This window comes from Odontesthes bonariensis, chromosome 15 (assembly GCF_027942865.1).
Source record: "Odontesthes bonariensis isolate fOdoBon6 chromosome 15, fOdoBon6.hap1, whole genome shotgun sequence".
NCBI lineage: Eukaryota > Metazoa > Chordata > Actinopteri > Atheriniformes > Atherinopsidae > Odontesthes > Odontesthes bonariensis.
In genome coordinates, this window is record NC_134520.1 from 2,976,166 (window position 1) to 2,997,480 (window position 21,315).

The window sequence follows — 21,315 nt, forward strand, 5'->3', positions numbered from 1 at the left end:
ACAGAAGGAAAAAAAAAGCACAATCGTTTTTTTTTTATATAAAAGCTTCGCGTTGGTCAGTAAGTTGTCTCCGGTAAAGAACAACATAAGAAACACCCTCAGTTAATTATGCTTTTTTTTTATTTATTTGCTTTGTCGGTGTCCAAACGCGGACTTTAGAACCCGGAAGACAAAATGCGCACTGATCTAACGCTGCCCTGGAAGCAGTTTCACTAAAGAGTTTTCACTCAGGCTGCAGTCCTCATGTTTTCCAATTACTTATGTGCCTTATGTGTTGTTGATTTCTTTACATTGATTGATGCGGGTTTCCAATAGATGACACTGAATAAGATGAATACATGGCGGATATCCTAAATCCTGAGAATGAAGGAGATCTGCAGGCTCAAGTAAGCTCAAAGACTTTGCTCTGACATCCACTCATGAACTGATAAGGTGACATGACAACTTGGGCTCGATTTTCTGCTTGTGGTATCTGTTGGCAAACAGTGTCGGTGTGTTTAAATGCAGAATTAACATGCAGCTGGAGCAGCTGACAGACTCACTGCTGCTCTCTTGGTGTCTGGATTCATTCCTGCAGTTGTTTGATGATTATCAGGTGCACAGAGGCCACACAGAGCTGCTTAACGCAACAAGGCAAAAGAGACATAGAAGTTGTCTCTTTTAGATAGTGGTTTATCTGTGTTGTGGGACAGTTATATCCCGAGGTTTTGTTTTCTTTTACAGTTTATCTATCTCTGAAAGGCCATCCAGTTTTCCAGTTATGCTGAGAAAATGAGTATGAACTCCAGTTCATGCTGTTCTGACATGTTTTTCTGTTATCATTAGATGTTCAGTAAAATTCTACTGTGCAATTAAATGTGAAACGATACACTGTTGATGTCAAGGTTAAAAACCTTTTCTTGCCATGTTGTGGGCGGACACTTTTTTTTAATGAAAAAGCTAGAAGGTAATTGGAAGACTGTAAAAACTTTGTGAAAGCAGTGTTTCAGCTTTTTGGGAAATGTATTTTCTCGCTTAGTTAAAGGAGTAGACTAGTAGTTTAACATACAGAAGTTATAAGGGCTTTGCTGTTAATGATGGGAGTGTTTTCATCTAATTCTAGACCAGTGAGAAAATGTTGTTAATCCTTTTCATGGGTTGAGAGTGTGTGTGTGTGGGTGTGTGTGTGTATATATATATATACTATATGCTAAAGTTACTCCTGGCCAGGAAATAGTCTGGTACATACTTCATAACCTTTGTTCAAAGCTAGGACGATTTCTTCCTGCCTTTAGCTAGAGAGATGTGAGAGTGTCATTGGTCTTTGGCAACAAAGATTTAGATTTTTGCAAATTCGCAGCTTCTAAATATCATATTTATGATTATTTATGAGTTCAGAGTTTAATTTCAGCCATCTAAGAGAACTCATTGAGAATACATGCTTTAATGTTAAAAAAAGATGTGTGACTTTTCTTATGCTCTGCATTGCTGCTACATCCCAATCCCTTTCAGACTGAAATAATTCATTTTGATGCCTGCTGCAAAACAAAAAAAACCTCACAATCTGCTCTGATTGGTCACAAAAAGGTCGAGTGCTGGACAGCTGCACATCGTTTTGGTACTCAAATGGTCTAAAAAATAACCCCAGAGATCATTTTTCTGAACACCTTTCCTTGACCGCTTTGGAAAACGGCATGTGTTCAAGGTATAACAGTAGGGGGAATTTGTAAGGTTTTATAAAAAGCTGTAACAAGAATCCAATTACAGTTACACTAAGCAGAATTACTAATTTTCCTTCAGAAAGGATGGTTCAATGTTTCCTATAATAAAGGAATCATGCCCCTAAGATATTTCTGAGTCATCTCACCCAGTTAGGATTCTTTTTATTATTTACTAGGCAGGCATAAGGCAAATGTGTTTCTCAGTAATGTAGGTAAACACAGATGACTACAAACAAGGCATTTTGGTCAGTCATGAATGAATGTCCTCTGCGTTTTTTGATATGCATCAAAACACTATAACAGGGAGAAACCCAATAAGCATAAAATGACCTCTTTAAACATCACACTGTGCGTTCATTTTAGACAAAACAGACAAGCAGCTCTTTGCAATGTTATGTCATGGGAAGCACAGACTGGCTGGTTGTACTTTGCTATCAAAATGACAGACCTGTAATGTGAGCATTTAAAGCCATCACTGGTCCTCATTTTGTAATTACTATATGGAGTAATCCATAACTGACATGTACAAACTCTAATGATCCATGTTTTTTGCTTTGTTATCGCTTCTTCTCATTTAGATTGAAGAGGTCGAGGCTTTATCTTCTATCTACGGTGACGAATGGTGTGTAATAGATGAGGCCTCCAGAATATTTTGCATCAAAATATCCAGCGACTTCGAGGAGCCAAAACTGACAGCATGTTTACAGGTGCAGAAAAACAAATTGCATATTAATTAAAGTCTCCCTCGTTGCAATTGGTTCATAATACAGTTTAAGATTTCTTTTTTTTCCCCCTTCTCATTGATCAGATAATTCTCCCACCTGATTATCCAGGTGCGGCTCCACCCATCTACCAGATTAAGTAAGTCTCTTTGCCTTTCGGATTAGCCGGCTGATTTGAAAAAGCAGCGTCCCACTCTAAAACCCACTCCTCGCCCCGCTCAGTAACCCTGTGTTTGTTCTCGGCTTTTGTAGTGCAGCGTGGCTGCGAGGCCCTGAGAGGGCCAAATTGGCAAATAGCCTGGAAGACATCTATGTGTGAGTGCTTTTCATTATTTCTGACTTCACGAGGAGGTGATGCGGAGATATATCAGCCACAACAAAAGCTCTCATTATTCTGTTTCTGCCGTGCAATATCACTGCAGAGGGTGTGTGTCTTCGAGTTGCCACAGAAATGTTTTGAATTTCAACAGGGAGCATGCGGGGGAGAGCATACTCTATCAATGGGTGGAGAAAATTAGAGACTTCCTTGTGGAGAAATCCCACAGCCCGGAAACAGGTGAGGTGTGAGAAATTAAATTCATGCTTGAGGTCACGCTTCCATGGGAAGTTTATAATGAGTGGAAATTACACTTGATAAACATAAACCTGTTCAACAGAGCGGGCGTAGTCCAACTCTGAGCGTGTGCTTGTGTCTAACACAAATTGATTCATTAGTCTGTTAACTAACTGGCAGGACGCATTGCAAACATTCTGCTGAATGTAAAGTTCCTATTAAACGTGTCGATGTTGGTAACCCTTAAGAAAATAATCATGTACCTACTGAAAAAAAAAAAAAAAAGAATCCCTTCAGCATCTGTTTGTTTTATTATTAATGGCAGTAGACGGGGTGGGCTCCTCCTGCTCAGGCCAGTGGAAATCTATCTATCCTCAGTTCATAAGTTGAAATGTCCATGGGCAAGATGCTGAGTCCCACTATTGCCCCGAATGTATCAGTGGTGTGAGAGTGTGTGTAATTTATAAAATGAAAGCAATGCACAAATGTGTGTGAGTGACTGTGGCTTTAAAAGGCTTTGAGTGGTCAGCAGGACTAGAAAAGTGCAGTCTAAAGGCCCTCTGCAATATAGAAGTGAGTCTTTAGCCAGCCCTCACTTCTGTTTTTTGCTTACAAGAAGACTTTTTTTTGTAGTAATCTCTTAAAGTGATCTTGGGCAGTAGTTGTCGCGGCTTTCTGAAGGTCTTTCTTTGCTCGAGGGACTACTTGGTGGTTGACCCCCCCTGACCTGTTTGATGGCCACGTCTAGCCCATGTATTTGAAACACAACAACTTGTTTGGACATTTGATGCTTTTTCAGTCATTTTCAGTCTTTTAGTTCAGTTCTTGTACCTGAACATTTACTGATGAACAAGTTTTTTGTCATACCACTTAAACACTGATCTATAAATCATTCAAGGATGAAAACGCACTTGCGTTTTGTACCTAATTTCTTTAGTTGCATCTACGAAAAGCACCTAAGATAAAACAGTCTGACAGACACCGAAATATTTATTTTTTTATACAAAGTTGAGTTTTTTTTTGATTATTTTACGCCAAACATTTAGAATATTTCAACAGTACGTAATTAAGGACTGTACCAGAGGAAATAAGTGGACTGGACCAGTGGAACACAAGAGAAGAAGTGGAAGGCCTAAAAAACTATCGGCTGATGAACAGTATCTGAAATGGTCTCCATGGAAGAGAAGCCATTCCTAAGCAAGGAAAACAGGGAGAAAAGCCTGAGGTATGCCTAATGACACAAGAACTCGACTGAAAATCAGTGGTAACAGGTCTTATGGAGGGGTGAATCCTCCCCAGAGCCCGGACCTCAACATAATTCGAGAAGTCTGGAGAACTATTCCTGAAAGAAATGACATAAAAGCTTGTCTAAGAGGGTTCAAGCTGTGTTGAAGAATGAAGATGCTCATACCATATACATTATATTGACTTTTAGAATTAGAACAGTTTTTGCCTCTTATACAGTATTTCCATAGATGTTTGCACATTTCCTGGAAAAAATAATGAGGAGTGGATCAAGACCTTTGCACGGTACTGTATTTGCCTTTAAAATAAGCTAACTAGAGCAAAACTTTGTGAAGAATGTTTTGCATACTCTACCGGCAAGTGACAACAAAATAACAATCATTCTACCACAACTGAATCAAGACAATGTACATGCCACTCCAGATCTCTGGTGAATGGACCTCCTGGCCCGTTTCCACCAGACAGCTCGACAGTCGCTCCCATAACCTGCCAGGCACGTCAGTCAAGCGAGTCCCACCTCCAAACGCACCAGTGTTTTAGGCCTGTTCTCGACTTATTTACGGGGTCATTTTCCAAAAGAACCACCAGCACATTAATCGGAAGGAATGAAATTGACTAATGGCCTCATACTGATGGGCGTTGCTGTATGTCCTGAGAGAAGTTATTGCACTTTGAATGAGAGTCTGTTGGTGCAAACCCCCAGTGTTACAGCGCATATTGACTTCATTGAATCCAAATATTGACCTGCCTGCCGTGCTTAGTTACGGTTGCCATTCTATGATTGGACAATCACAGTTTTTGGAGCGGGGCTTTGTAAACTGTTAGTTCCAAGCTTCCCGACATGTTACGAGGAGCACAGCTTGGCCATGAGAAAGCCCACTGTTTTCTTTTTTTTTAATCAAAGTAAAACTATTTGTGCTTTAAGAGGCCTAATCTAAATCTGCCTCCCGTCTGAATTCTGCTAAGATGCTCCTCTATTACAAACACAGCTATCTGGTGTGGTCTGAAGAATTGATGAGATGAGCACAAAAGGCTTTAAAAAATCCCTCTGAGTGACTGCACTGAACTAAGATCAATATCTGTATAATCCTCACTGTTACCGTAGCAGAATCTTTTGAAGACCAAAAGGTACCTCAATTACAGATTTTCTAAGTGTCACAATGAATCAGGTTTTTGTGGCGGTGGGTGGGTGGGAGGGTCTTGTCTGCTCCGTCTCACTTATCTAACATCGGCCTCTCGAGGCAGACGGTCCCCTTTGAGCAACAAGCGTGAAAAATATTAACTTTCCTCCCCATTGTTGTGCGTCATAAGTCCTCCCTCTCTGATTCATGTGGTAATAAGTCTTAACTGGGCACAGCACTCAAGCGCAGGAGTGGGACTGACGGCTTCTTCATTCAAATGACGGGCACACGGTGGGAGAGAGGAAGGAAAGGCGATAAGTCTGAAGATGCACCTTTCACAGAAAAGGAAATGAAAACGGAGTAGAGCCGACAGGAAAAAGTGAGGAGAAATAATGGCTGCGATGATGAAATTTTGATGAACGAGACCACACAGATGCAAAAGGATGGAAAAAAGAATTAATCAGAAAACTAAATATTTGCTCGGCTAAATATGAAAACCCACCTAGTTCGAATGGCTTTTGGCTGTCTGTGTGTTCCTACTGACGTATGAGTGCGGAAAAATAAAGTGTGTGACAAGTAGATTAGACTTCTTATGAATGATACTAAACTTTATCTTTTACCATCATCTCGCATTAGAAAGACAATGATGATGATTTGGTTTTGTATTTGTTACCTTTGCGAATATGAAAAGCCTGTTATAGCCTTTTTCTGTGACCTCTGTTGTTGTCATGTGCTGAGTTTTTATTATAATTTTTCATTTTTTTTATAACTTTGTATGTGCACTTTTCCTCTGTGCCCCTGATTGTCCTCCAAAAAACCCTTAAAAAACATCAGTGAGCCTCTCGTTTTACACTCACTGTTTTCAGTCAGTCGCGTACCTCAGAACACTGACCCTGTGTTAATCCACAGCTTATAATATATATATATATGTACACACACATTTCTATGTAAGAGGATGCACAATCAGTTTGATCATGAATGAGGATTAAGTTTGATATCAGAAAAGCCATCCGGTGTCATCCTTTCCTATTAACAGTTCTTTTATTTCTGGAGGCAAATGCTAGCCTACTTTGTCCAAAAATGACTTCACACAGTTGACAAGCTTTCTCACTTTGCAACAACCTAATGAGGAGAGTTAATTAAAGAAATTTGCACGGGTTCAGGCATGTTTTAATGCACGTGGACATCTCTTGGCATGGGCACTTTTCAGATTTTGTGTGTATCCCATCTTTCCTCTTTTCTGATTTGTAAAACATTAAGATAAAAGGATGGTGCAACCCTGTTTTTCACTTCATTGGATATGCATATGAAGAATCATGACATGGATTATCTGCTGATTTGGGCTATGAGTACACTCGGAGCACCTTCGTTCCCATAACATCAGCTCATTTTATCTCAACTTCAGACGAGCGCTTTTAGTGATGCTTGGTTATTTAGTTTTGATGACAGACTTCCTAAACTGCAGGCCGTTTACTAAAGACATCTGTAGGCATCTGAAAACGTTGGTCTAACAAAACATTCTACTTTTTCTTACCTGTGTCAGTGGATCAACCAGGAAAAGTGAATGTGACAGCTGAAGAGGAAGTGTATGATGATGAAGACCTCCCTGATTTCACAACTCTCAAACTGAACACAGAAAATGCACACCTCTTCATGGATCAGGCTAATGGTATGGGTCATTTTAGTCTGCACCTGCTTCTTTTTCTATGAAATCACCCACCGTGTCTTATTATTCATACCATTATCATCTTGTAGATGAAGAGATGCCTCCAATAAAACATGGAAATACCATCACAGACCGACGCAGTACTTTCCAGCCTCATTTGGCACCTGTGGTCACTCCCAGACAGGTACAACACACGACTGTTTAGTTACTTTTGGACGTTCCCAAATTGCACTGAGAAAATCCACTTAAAAGGATGAAACTCCGTCCAGATTAATTTTTCCATTTAAAATCTTTCAGCTGGATTTTTTTTTATTTTTTTTCAATTGGTGGAGACAAGTGGCAAATGGGAACTCAAAAGAGATTCAGTAGAAATTACTTCATGAGCATCATGTAGGTGAGGATATAAATCTGTTCATTTATGCAGCTTGACAAAGTGAAATATCATTTGGCGTCCTTCCTGCATGCTAATCTCCATCTCTGGCTCATCTTAAAAGCTTCCACCTGCTGCAAAGTGCTCTTTGGACAAAAATATTTACAGATGCAGCTGTCCCACAGACGCAACTCAAATTGAATAGATTCAGACCCCAGTGGGCCTCACATAATTTCATGCATGGTTCTTGAAGTGTTCAAGTCGACCAAAGATGTAATTTAGAAAAAATAACTATTCCACAGATTGAATTATTGGTTTATTCAGTTAGATTACTTTTTTTGTTTTTTCAATCAAAAAGTATTTGTTCACATAGATAAAACAAAACAAAACACATAAATTGCACTTGCTGACAGAAGGGAGGGGAAAAAAATCTCCCCTTTAACAAGAAGAAACTTTCTGCCAGAACCAGACTCTGTTTGGGCAGCCGTGTGCATTAACTGGTTGCGGTGAGGGGGCGGGAGAAAAGAGAATATGACAGCAAGAGGGAGGGAGAATCAACTACAACAAACAATTTAACAGTACACACTGTGCGAGATGGATGGATCATGGACCACTGATAGGAAGCATGTTGTTCTGGATCTAGACCGAGTAAATGTGGCTATATAGATAATGTTTTGCTTTATCCTTTTTAATTCCATTTAACTCACCCACCGCTTCTAGTTTTACCTCAGGGTTTTTTGTTGTTTTCTCAGCACTTTTCTTTTCAGCCCTTTTCATAGCAGTGGACTCATCACCTTCTCCTTATTTCTAAACTAAGGGCTTTTTTTTTTTTTTAACCTTCACCTGCATTGCTCTTGCAGATGGTCACTATTCAGTGCGTTTGGACAGATGAGCAAAAAGATGTCCCTGAATATGCTTGAAAATTACGTTGTTGGTTGAATGCTGATTGGTTAAAAGTTAGCTGGAGCCTGCAGTTGCCGACACCAACAGATTATAATAAAAATGAGGAAACGCCATAAATCATAAATCGAGCTGAGTTGTCGTCTTTTTCACAAACTCAAATCCGGTCATCTTAATATAATTAATTACAGAGGTAGTGAATGTATATAAAATAAAAAATGTATTTGCTGTCGCGTGTCTCTGTACCGTTTCATTTATGGTTGTAGCCTCCAGCTTAAAGCTAAATTAGTTAACAATTGTCACACATGCTAGGTCAAGGTATATGACACTAGATTAGCTTAAAGTTGAGAGGACACTGACCGCACCACTGAAAGCGGCAAGGTAAAATGCATCACAAAAGAGTGTAAAGTTAAAAAAGACCTTTGTTTACTAGAAAACAATCCTCAATGCTTCTAACAATTTCTGAAATTACTTACTTTCATAAAACTGTCATGACTTCATTTGACTTACTCACACTACTCTTCTTTTTTTTATTATTAAAAATTTTTTTGTTTTTTGTTTTTTATGCTTCATGTTTCTGTTCCTTTTTTCTCTTCTTCGCTCTCCCTCTCTCTCTGTCCCCCGGTCCGGTTCGGCACTATTATCATATCATGTTAAATATTGTAACAAAAATAAATAAATAAAAATGAGTTGATGGGCATCAAGGGAGCTTTACATTCATAAAGCTTCCCTTGGCATAGCAAATGTGTTTAGCATAAACGGTATTCAGATTACAATTCTGCTGCCATAATGCTGGACAGGACAAGGAAAAAAAAAAATAAATAAATAAAATTAACTCATGCTCCACAGCGTAAATGAATAAATGCATTAAAGATGTTTGTGTAATCATGTTGTTTAATCATCCTGTAGCAGAGCTGAAGTTTACGGAAGAGTATTAGGGCCAGGCATAAGAAAAAATAATAATATTTTGCCTGTCGAGAATAAAGTCAAATTTTCGAGAAAAAAGTCAGCTCCTCTGGTCCATCATCTAATTACTTTATTCTCGACATTTCGACTTTAATCTCGACATGTCGACTTTATTTTCGACATTTCGACTTTAATCTCGACATGTCTACTTTATTCTCGACAGGCAAAATATAAATATTTTTTCTTATGCCTGGCCCTAATACTCTTCCGTAGCAGTTAATCAAAAATTTAAACAAAAAAAAAATAAAGATAGAAATTAAATAAGAGAGGGATCGGTCCAAATCGGATTTTTGTGCACGTAATATTACTTACACCCAAAAGGTGTTTTTGCCTCACAAATCTCAGTTTTATTTATGACATGTGAAAGCCTGATAAAGATCCGACTCATGCTGCTCTGCATATTCGTCAGCAGCATCAGACAGCATACTGACCTCAGAAGTTGCATAGATGCAGCTTAATTTTTAGCTCAACTTGGTTACGTATACATCAGTTTTTGATTTACCTTGGAACTTAGTACTGATGTATTTTGTAGTTGGCTCTGTGTTAAAGTGACACAAACCTTGTGTCACTAATTGTCATATGATTGTGGTTCAGTTGTTTTCGATGTCGTGTGTTGCAGGTTAAAATGGTCCTGGAGAAACTTTGTGAAAACAAGAAGATTGCCAGTGCCACTCATAATATTTATGCGTACAGGTTGGTCATTTCTCATATACATTTATACCGCAGCAGCTGCAGCTGCAGGGGGCTCAGTCCTCACACTCTCTCTTTGAAGTCACAGTCGGTTGCTCAAACTGAGTACATCCAAATTTGACTGTGAAAATTGTCGAAAGTAGTGACTCACTCTGGGTAGCTTTTAGATAGGTAGTTACATTTTCTCTGTGCAGTTTTTCACCCTGTCCTCCTATGTCCCCCCCACCCCCACCCCCTCCCTATACTTCCCTTTGGACATCATTATGAAACCAGCAGCCCTTTTGTTAATCGAACATGGGCATGAGTAAAACACAACGTGTGAGCACCTGAATCATAGAGCCCACGATGAGAAAACCAGTGGAGAGGACATAAACTTGGCTACTATAACCCTGAACTTCCCAGCCAAAACCCTATGAGTCTTCAGAAGTCATGAAGTAAATGAAATCGTTTGTTTGTAGAATGCTGCAACATCAGCAGCACATTCAGAGCAGAAGGTGGTGAGCATCGATCAGATTTTGCTATAGTTGGGGCGGTCGGTGGAGTAGTGGGTTAAGCAGCCTCCCCATGTACAGAGGCTACAGTCCTCGCTGCAGCTGGCCCCGGTTCGACTCCCGCACCGAGCGGCCCTGTGCTGCGTGTTTTTCCCCTCTCTCTGCCCCCTGCTTCCTGTCTCTCTCGAACTGTCCTAACATTAAAGGCATAAAAAACCCAAAAAAATACTTTGAAAAAAAAAGATTTTGCTATAGTTTATTTACAGCTTTTCAAATATCTATCACAGGTCCAATCTAGAAGGTCATCAAATTGTTTTCACATCATATTCAGGCCTTGTTATACGGAGATATTTTGCCTCTCAGTGTTGCTTCAGTATATGCACGTGTGTACCCATGGCAACGCTAAAACCACAGATCCTCCTCACTTGACAAATCCAAAATTAACCCCTGACGTGTACAAACACCATAGTGTACAATTTAGCATATGTGGTCACTTCATTATGCAAATCAGGCCTGTATCCATGAGTTTGTGTTACAGTTTGTCTCATTAGTGGAGAAGTAAAGATTTAAGACCCGTGTAACTCGTCTTAAAGGAACACTGCTGCAATTAAAGGTTAAAAAAAGCACCAAAGAAAATGAAGACTTTTTTTTACTCCTCAGGACATTATTTGCATAGCTGTGAGTTTCATCTTTCTGTATGTGTTTGTGTCTTCTCATGAATGCTTGTGTGCACTTTTGTTTGGTGCATGGTTTAATCAGGTCAATGTCAAGTTCCCGAGGCACTGCCTGAGTGGTCATTACTCACGGGGAGGAGATGTTGACATTTAGACAGCGGCCTGTATCACAGTGTCATTCCTTGACCAAACTGTCGTCACGCTCCCCCGCCTAATGCCAGCCTGTCGGGATTCTGTCTCTTTTAGAATATACTGCGAGGACAAGCACAGCTTCCTGCAAGACTGCGATGATGATGGCGAGACTGCCGCTGGGGGGAGGTTGCTCCATTTGCTGCAGGTTATCATTTTGTTGAATAAATGCCCGTTTCGGCTGCATGCCAAACTGTGTGTTATTTGGGTAAAAATCCCAACAGAGCCGGGAAATTATTCAGTGCCAAAAGAAACAAAGCTTTTGCTCAGTATTGATATCACATTCACATTGTTAACTCTACTGGCTGCATTCAGCTTTCTATCCTTTGCATGCCTAATTGGTGTATTTTCTAAGCTGCCCTGTTCATTTTCACAGCCTGTATAATTTGGCATCTGCTGTGACTTTTAAACTGAGACTGTTAACAGTAAGCAGCTCTCCAGAGACTGACACAATATAAACCCTTGGGGTGGTGCTTTAGTATCCTTTCCATTGTGAGCACTGCAAGATGTATATTGTATGAAATTACATGTTGGTTCATAAATGAGATGCTAGCTGCTTGAACACCCAAGGACAGCCAACCACACCATCCGTTCCCTGAATATTTATCACTCCAACAAAGCAGATTTGGCCTTTTTCAAAGCAGCCGTTATGACACGTCACAGCAAGTGAGGCACAGGTCTGAAAAATAAAATTAACGATGGTTGAATTCTATTTCGCTGCTGCAGTACCGAGGTTCTGCTGAAGGTGTAGCTCTCCTTATCAGTAAACATGGAGCCATGTCCTTAATCCAAATTGATGATTGGGACATTTTGGCTTTTCGTTAAGGGAAAATGGAGAACCCACTAACAAAAGGAGGCATTTTGTCAGATTTGCAGCAAGAGGCTGGTGAGAAAAAAGAGCTCTCCTACCCGCCTACTTCGGTATTATCATAAAACTACAAGGCTTACATAATGACTGGCATCAAATGAACTTATACACATCTATAAACATCTCTAAATGCATCAGCTATTTTTTATGGAAATGAAAGCGAGCCAGGGACAGGGACGTCTGGGTCTCTTTGCTTAAGCTGCTGCCCCCGCGACCCGATCCCCGGACCAGCGGAAGATAATGGATGGATGGATGGATGGATGGATGGATGAAAGCGAGCCAGTTTAGCCCTCTGACTCTTGCTGTGGAGTCATGCTGTTGTTGTAAAGTGGTTTAGCAGCATTTTGCTGAAATAATCAAGGTCTTCCCTGAGAAAGAGATTGTGCTGATGACATCAGATGTTGCTCCAAAAACTGTAAAGTAGGTAAATTAATCAAATAAAAAAATTATGTTAAAAACTATCATAAATATGCTTTAAATTCCATGCAAAACGCTTGAAAACTTGTATTGTTGATAGAAATGAGGGTATATATCCTTTGTTTTTTTTAAGCAGCTAACAACTGATTCTCAGCCATTCCTGAGAAACTTGAGCCCCTTTCGGACATAAAATACATAACATTAATATTAATCAGCTTCAGCTACATCTCAGCTATATGTTACATTTGTTCAGTGTTGATGTGCGTGCATGTTTATGCGACTTGTGACATTTTGAAGATTATACGTACATGTTACCAGGCCCCAGCTAGTCACACTGCCGTCTGGAAACGTTACAGAAAAGCTCCAGGGGGCTAATTCACATAACACTTACTCATTCAGTTGCCACAAGATTATTGGAAAGCAGTGGATGTGGTAATTGACCAGTCTAAAAGGTGCTTTACATTATTAGATGTGTTCGACAGCGCTGTGCTGACTTGTGAAGTTACAGAGCATTAAAACCTTGTGGGGAATAAGGCAGCTGAAGTCAGGACAGGTCAGGAGCAGCAGCTGCCCGGGCTGGGAAGCACCTCTGGCACAACTTTCATAGTGCAGTCTGTCAGGGGGCAGGTCAAACTCAGCATCAACTCAGATCTGAATTTACTACAGGAAAATGAGAGTGTTGCGGACTTTTTGTCTTTTTATTGAATGCATCACCTGCTTCCCTTAACTACGAGGTTCCTCAAGCATGGGGAGAATGGCTTCATCCTCTGAACAAGCTCCAACGTGAGAGAGCCCCAAAACAAGTCATAGATTGGTCATCTTCCAGTCAATAGCGTTGGTGGTTTGATCCAAAGCACCTCCATGTACCCCTGAGTTGCTTAAATGGTGCATATATAGAGTGCAAACATAAGAAGCACTGTGTGAGTGTGAATAGTTGAATAAGAAACGCACTGTAAAGCACTTTGCAGTACCTAGATGAGATTAAAAGGTGCCGTCTATGTAAATGGAGACTATTTAAATCTCTCCAAGGATTGGCTGAAGACGTAACTGACATGTACGACACGTGATACACCTTTATTCTCAGTTATGTATTCAAAGCTACTAGTATTTCTTAAAATACAAGCAAGTTGTTGATTTTCTTTTAACCAGTCAGGGTTGATATTTGAGGAAAAATATGGATTTAGGTCAGCATACTTCTACAATGCAGGAAAAACAATTAAAATCATAGACTGATCAGTCTTTTATTTCACATGGCAAAATGCATGAACTAGTTTATCGTAGTGCGGTTGGATTTCAATAACACTCTTCTAGAGAGAAGTTAAGTCCAATTATTCGACTCAGTTAATAATCTTTTCATTTCACTTTTCAAAGAGGCACTTGTCACTGAACTATGCTGTCAGATGGCACCATGATTCACACACACGCACACACCCACATCACACTAAAACGTACAATTGTCCTCTCACTTTTTTCAGTGGTTTGTGGCAAAACAAAAAGTTTGCCGTGATAAAAGCTAAAAGCTCAGCGGTGACTTGGACCGGTTCCTTCACACTCATTAGCAGCAGGTGCTGCGTCGCGTCAGAGCTTTTCCAGATGAGATCCATGACTCGTGTTAAAGTTCATTCTCGTTCGGAGAGTGACGGCGTCCGTCTGTGCCAGTGGGACCCTGTTAGAGAGATAAATAAGTGTGAAATAATTAATTGGAATCTTGGTGTGGACATGTCAGAATCTGTGATTCGCGTCTCTGAATTCAGATGAATCAAGCTGTTTTTTCACTAATACACTGTACCATTCAAAACAGTTGCGCACTTCAGCCACCCTTTACTTCAATATTCTTAAGCGATCTTTTGTATAATTGAAAATAGAAATGAAAATTTAATAAAAAAGTCTATATTGTTTATAATACTAGAAGATAAATATTGTATGACCAAAAACAACACTTCAAAGGTTTGTTAATGTTTGCCAACAAGCTCACCAAATCTGCGTCACATCCTGTATTTAAATGTCCGTGCACACTTTCTGTGTGTGACACAGTCTTATATTTTGTCAGGTCAGGTTTGATTTGGACATGCCTTCTCCTTGGTATCGTTATGCAATGTCTCAACATTCATTGTAATCTAGATTTGCATTCCTTTTTTTCACCATTTATATTCATGATGAGGGAGTCAGAAATGCACAAAGTGTTATCCAGCCCATCCTAAAGATTTTCAATGGGGTTAAGTTATCTGCAGTTTGTGGTAGCCAGTCAATAAGGGAAAATGACCCCCATGTGCTCCATTAATCACTCTTTCAAATTGACCCCCATGAGCCCTCCTGGCTTTTTCATTTGGGTGTTCAAACAACTGAGTCTAGAAAAAAATAATCTATTTATCAAAAAATCTGGTTATTGAGTAGTCGGTTAGTCCGCTGATCTAATTTTTTGGGCTTATTATGTTGCTGAACCTCGATGTGACAAACGGAATCAAACACTGATTCATTTGCTTTGTTAAATCGGGTTAGTGACTTTTTTCGGCCTGGTTTGCCTCCAGCGGGTCAAAAATCACTTATTACAGGTTTAGCCCCTGAAATTAGTGTGTTTTTCTGTTTTATGTCATGTGGCACATTGTACACCACCTACACATCAATATTGACCTAACAACGACAACACCAACAACAACAAAAAAAATTACCGTCGGTATTCAATATGGTATTCTATACTTAAGCTCCTCCTGCTCTAGAGCATATATTACTTTTGTGAAGTTTTCCTGATCTAAGAGATCTAAAGAGGAAGTACATTAAACTGCTATGCATTGGCTCCATAACATCTCTAGCCTCTGTAGATTCCTATTTAAAAAGCATCACTTCTGATTTGAAATGCTAAGTCAATACATTTTCTGCCATCATATCCTTGTTTGGTAGCCTCACTTAATTCAATAGAATACAATTGTGTGTTCTATTTTAACTGGGAATCTGGAATTGCTTGTATTGATAAAAAACAAGTAGCCTCATTAGTTAGCACAACACTAAGCAAATCCTACTGGTTTTCTGATTTGCTACAGAACACGATATATTCTGGTTTGATGTCATTCCCAGCTTTGCCGTCAGACTTCTAAGATAAGCTCACTAGAAGTCCTCAAGGTTTCAAACGTTTGTACTATCAGCTTCCAAAAATCTAACTTGTGCAAATATGGTCATGACCTACCTCAAAAAGACAAAAACATGGTGATGGCCAAATGCCAAACTGAGTCTTTAAAATGGCAGTTGACAAACCAGTGGGAGACACCTCCGTCCATGATTGAATTTATCTTCTATGATTTTACCTTACATTTGCTGACATAAAGCATGGTAAATATCTGCACCTGCTGTTGCAGGACTTGTAAAGGTCTTCCAGCTCCATCTTTTTAGATTAAGACATCTCTACTAAATCTAGTTTTCTCCTCAAGCCTTTCCACCCGTTCCCTCATTTAGATTTGGGCCTTCTGCCAGTGAACGTGAAAGTGTTCAGTGGCGAATAGGAAAAGAAGTCAACGTGTTGCATTGGCTTCCATGGAGACCTATTTTGAAACTCCCAACTTGTATAGAACAGTTGCCTGATACCCCAAAATACCTTCAGAGATTTATGAAGACCGTGCCTCAACAAGTCAGATGTACTTCTGCAGCATATGGAGGACCAATGCAATGTAGTTTTAATGAGTTTTAATGAAGTGTTAGTGTTGCTGCGGTGTCACCTGTGGTTTTACAGATTGATAAAACGGAGCCTTTAACGCTTCAGTTTCTGTTCTAATTTAAAACATTGTAGAATACCCAAACACGAGGGTAAAGTGCTTTTAAAGAAGAAAATTAAAAATCTGTGACACCAAAAGAAGGAACAGCCACCAAATTTTGATTGTCAGACCATCAGCTTTAGATTGGCACCCGAGACAGAAACATCTTATGATGATTCATCCACTGTAACACATCTGATGTGAAATACTCAGCTTCCAGCTCTCTTGAATTCACACTCATTTCACACATGCTCATCTCCCTCTGCAGATCCTGGACGTGCGTAATGTCTTGGTGGTCGTGTCTCGCTGGTACGGAGGTATTTTGTTGGGTCCCGACCGCTTCAAGCACATCAACAACAGTGCGCGAAACATCCTGGTGGAGGAGGGATACACTGCCTCCGTGGTGAGACATTCACTGGGCCTTTAGCTTATCGCTCTCCCACTGACACATCATCTGTTAAATTTGTCGCTAATTTCTTTTTTAGGAAGCAGTGTAAATTACTTGCACCCTAATGTTTCTCCAATTATCTGGAAACAATTACAGTAGATTGACTGGAGATTATTTCTTTCATTTTGCCTTCCTGGCAAGCTGAGCAGAGAGTTGTACTGTCAGACAGTATTTCATAGAGCTACACTGAGACAGTATAGTCTGCCTTGTTTTGCAACAGTAACTGTTCAATGCTTATCACATAAGAGATATAAGGTAAGTTGTTGTTTTTAGTTGCTACCTGTTTTGGAGATCCATCATGCTTTCACCGGCTGGAAGTTTTTTGCTTTCAAGTCATCTTTTTATTCTGGGAAGGTTTTCCATTGATATTATGATTTACCATTGACCAGCAGCCACAGGCTAAGAACTTTAAAGATACAGTAAACCTACTCTTAAAAGTGTCCTCTTTCAGTTCCCCTTTACCTCTCCATTAAAAATGAGTGCTTAATTCCAGTCCCTTCCTGACAGTCCACAGTTCAGTTGCACTTGACTCTGTGACAACTTATTCACACACACTCACTTGTAATCAAGAACATTGTTCCGCAGCAGCTACTCTGACAGGGTGGCCCGCTCTGCAGATGTGTTTTTTGCTTCATCTGCTTCATTAGATAATCAGCCGGTGACAATTTTCTTAAGATGACAATTAATCTTCTCCTGTGGGAAGTCCCTCTAAGTGCCAACAGCCAGTAGACATTACTCAGAGGTTTAGGTTTGTTTTTAAGCTAAAATCACGAGCCTATGGCAATGATTGCGATGGCTGTGATGTCGTTACTATGATGTCAGTTTACACAATCTTCACGTCCAGGTTCAGGCTGATTGGAACTTATCCGACTTTTTACAGATGTTGGGTCAGCAACTTTTTCTAAATTTGAAATGATGGTGGACATAGCGGGAAAGTCAAAAGGATCGTTTAGGTAATTCCAATTTATCCAGAGGGGAAGATGGCAATCAAATCAAATTTCATGGCAATCTATCCAAAACATGTAGACATGTTTCTCAAATGGCCCCTAATGGTTACAAAAGTCGGGCCAATCGTATGGAAACGATGAACAGCGTATCTCATGGTAATCTATTCAATAACTGGCAGCTTTTAAAGCTACACTAGAGAAGTTTGTGAACCTCAAAATGATGTACTTTTGAGTTCACGGCTTTAGTTTCCAGCTCTGCACCACAACGTTTTGCTTTATGATAGACATTTTTGTGGTCTTTGATGGCGTCTTTGTGGCTTCTTCAACGTGACAACAAATTCATGTGTATGGCTGCTCATACGCAGGGATTTATAACAGAGCTATTACATCCAGCAACTGTAGGGGGAGTAAAGAGCAAATAATTATTTATAAAAAACAGGATGTGTTTAATCATTCTGGGGAACAAAGAGTGAGATCAGTTTAGCCAAATATGAATTCAAAATTGGATAAAATCTCTGAGCACCTGGACTGGATGGAGGAGGAAATTAACGGTAATCAGCTGAGCTGCTGGTTTTGCACCTGAACAGCACAAGGTCGCTGCCACTTATTTTGGAGGACTTATTCGGGGTGTGAGTTGCTTATTAAAAACACTAACAAGGCAATTTGCTTGTGTCTAAAACTCTTAGGAACATCCCAAACTACTTTGAATCTGTTGGGTGGCTCAAACAAAAAAAGTGAGAATGCTTGAGAGCGTGGCACACACTATGTGTCATGAAAAAGGACTTGGATGTTGAAGAGTTCCACATTTTTGAGAAACATTTTTCCCCCTGCTGTATGTAACGGAGATTTCAGAGAAGTCGGCAGCCTAGTTTGTCATTTTAATAATTAGTGGGGAATGTTTTCTTAAAGTAATTAGGAATGCAGTTTTTTTGTATGATGTAATTATTGGAATACATTAGAACAGTGTGGTGCATGTCATTCAGTACATTGTAATTTTCACATTTGCACACACAGCAGGAGTTTAGGCAAATGTGTCTGTCATAAGCTATAAAGGAGCAGGCAAATATTTTGCATGGAAAATTTTTCTGCCTACCTAGAAGTACCAGAGAGGGGTCATTTGACCCAGCGGCTTTTACCGAATACACTAATCACTCATTTTGTTATGGTAATGAGGCTGTTAGGGGCCGTGTGTGGGGTGAGGGGTGAGGGGGTCACACCTTACAGTGGTAACAGCCAAGACAAACAGGGACAGACAGCTTCTTCCCAAGGGCTGTCAGCCTCCAAAATCACCACAGGTAAATAGCAACTTGCATGAAGATATCAGCAGCAAAGACAGATAGCACAGTTTGGCGGACAGTGTGTTACAGTTTTTCTCCATTGGTTTGGCTCATTTCTTGAAACTGAGATGTCATTCTCAAAACATGGACAAATCCCAAAACTAATTTGCAGTTCCTCACAACAGAATGGCATTTATCATTGCTTTCATCAAATTTCAAATGCTTTTGTACATGTCTCAATCATTTAGTACATCCTTGCAAATGGCTATGTACAAGTATCCTACAGTTAACACAATCAGCTTACATTTAGTACAATTTTCAAATGAATGTACCTTGCTGATCTATCCCAATTGGTTATCTATCGCAATTGTTAGATGGATAAATACCAGTGCATGTGGACTACTGCTTCATTTCCCTCAAGAATTTTGTGGTGAAAGAAGCTCCTCTCCAAGGAACGAAGATGCAGAGATACAGCACTCAACCCACATTTCCACAACAAAAGGAGTGTCCGCAGGGGGTCCAAAGGGTCAAATGACCCTCTTGTGGGTCTTTTAGGTAAAAAGGTCAATTGACCCCTCCGTGGTAGTTCTAGTGTTAAATAGAGTGCTAAGATAAAATAATCATTAGACTGCTCAATCTTATTCTTCTCTCTTGTTTCGCAGGATGAGGCCACCAAATCTGGAGCAAAGATCAAAAGGCCAAAAAGCAAGAAGACAAAATGAATTTCAAAAAGTTTAAAAAATATATTTTTATAATCGTCTTTTCTGTCTAAACTGGTGAAATGCTCATTTTTAGCCAGCTTAGATGTGTCTTTGAAGGAAAATTTCCATGCATTCAAAATGACGTCACCCAGGAATTCCGAACCATCTCAGATAACTCCTGAATTGACAGCTTGATTTTATTATTTAGCTGATAAGCCATCACATGAAGTGTTTCCAGTACAAAATGTTTCCATTAAAACAAACTTTGACGGAAACAGAATGTGGCGTTTCTTTATGCTCATCATCTTGTATTGATTCACTATCCCAGAGCATCATTGTGAGTCCTTGTGCTGAATCTGCAAGAGAACAAAACCCACGCTCAGTTCATTTAGTGTTCCCAAGAAATATGCTCACACATCACAGCTCAAGAAGATGAAGCTCGCAGAGTTTCACTCACATAAACGTTTACATCATTCATATGTCTGTTTTCCCCAGAGCATTTGACATCCCTGTCATATATTCAGCTTCTCACAGTTACCCCTTCAGTCAGTGTTTACCTCACATTGATTCCTTTAGGGTTTCTCCTCATCTCTCCATTTTGGTTACACTCCATCCCATCTCTGAAGACACTGCCTGCATATGTCATGCCTACGTCATGCTCTAGGAATAAACTGTTTCTTCCAAACTATTCTTAATTGCCTCAACAAAAACTTTAGGATATCAGGTGCACTTTTATAAACCCGGTAGGGGACTCCATTTGGCCCTGGCTCCGACGAAGTCTTTGCACGCCTGACTACGTCCTCAACCTCTTTCCATCTAGGTGGTCTAACATCCATCTTATGAGCTATCTCTCCTAATGGTGGCATGTCAGGTGGAAGGCCTACTACTCCACGCTGCTCAAGATCTGAATATGTATTTCTTAGATACTCTTCCACCTCTGACTTTGTTGCCTTAAGCTGCCCTCCCTTTTCCTGGTTAAACAACCCTTTAACAAACTTGAACGGGTCCCTGTAAAACGCAGTCCTTACATATTCTTTCTTCTTTCTCTTTTTCCTAAGACATTCAGCCCTTCTGAGTATTGCTAGCCTGCTTCTCAATTCTTCCTGCAAAACATTAATTCCCTCCCTCTCTTCTTCTGTAGCTCTTTTTCACTGCTTTCTTAAATTTCTTCTTTCCTTAACCAATTTCTCCATCTCTTTTTGCCGTCTCGACTTAACTAAATGTACCCTTTCAACCCTCTTTCTATCTTGCACCCCAAATCTTTCTACACCATAGGAGTAAGTTATATCTCCCTTCTTCTATAGGCTATCGCTTGCATTTCTTCCTAAACTACCTAATATTATCGACAAATCTTTATTGATATTTAATTTAGATGATAACCCGCATGACACAAAACACCCCAAGTTTCCAAAACTTCCTCCGTGCCTGCTCATTTCAGCCATTAGGAATAATTACAGCTAATTCACTGAGCAGAGAGCTGTTTCTCCCCTGACAAGCTAACATCACACTGAGCCCAATCATCTCAGCCCTTAATCATACTTGTTTGGCTTTTCAAGAAGTCATATTTATATTCAGAGTCTGCGGAGTATAATTAGCTGGCTTAGGGTTAGAAATGTCACCTGTGCAG

At 39.9% G+C, this 21,315-nt stretch overlaps 1 protein-coding gene across 5 annotated transcripts; it reads left to right on the forward strand.

The window, feature by feature from the left end:
* Nucleotides 1-181: 181 nt before the first annotated feature.
* Nucleotides 182-21,058, forward strand: impact (impact RWD domain protein). 5 transcript variants are annotated; one of them, XR_012772909.1, is made up of 12 exons: nt 182-386; nt 2,279-2,407; nt 2,509-2,561; nt 2,675-2,737; nt 2,893-2,978; nt 6,885-7,010; nt 7,097-7,191; nt 9,863-9,936; nt 11,345-11,435; nt 16,584-16,718; nt 19,362-19,542; nt 19,650-19,720. XR_012772909.1 is itself a non-coding variant. In XM_075484655.1 (11 exons), the coding sequence occupies exons 1-11, from the start codon at nt 339-341 to the stop codon at nt 19,707-19,709; spliced, it is 960 nt and encodes a 319-aa protein (XP_075340770.1). In that variant the 5' UTR covers nt 184-338; the 3' UTR covers nt 19,710-21,053. The 5 variants fall into 5 exon arrangements, 3 of the variants coding, with proteins under 3 accessions (XP_075340771.1, XP_075340772.1, XP_075340770.1); XR_012772910.1 differs by lacking the exon at nt 11,345-11,435; XM_075484655.1 differs by lacking the exon at nt 19,362-19,542 and having other exon boundaries at nt 184-386; nt 19,650-21,053.
* The last annotated feature ends 257 nt before the right edge of the window (nt 21,059-21,315 follow it).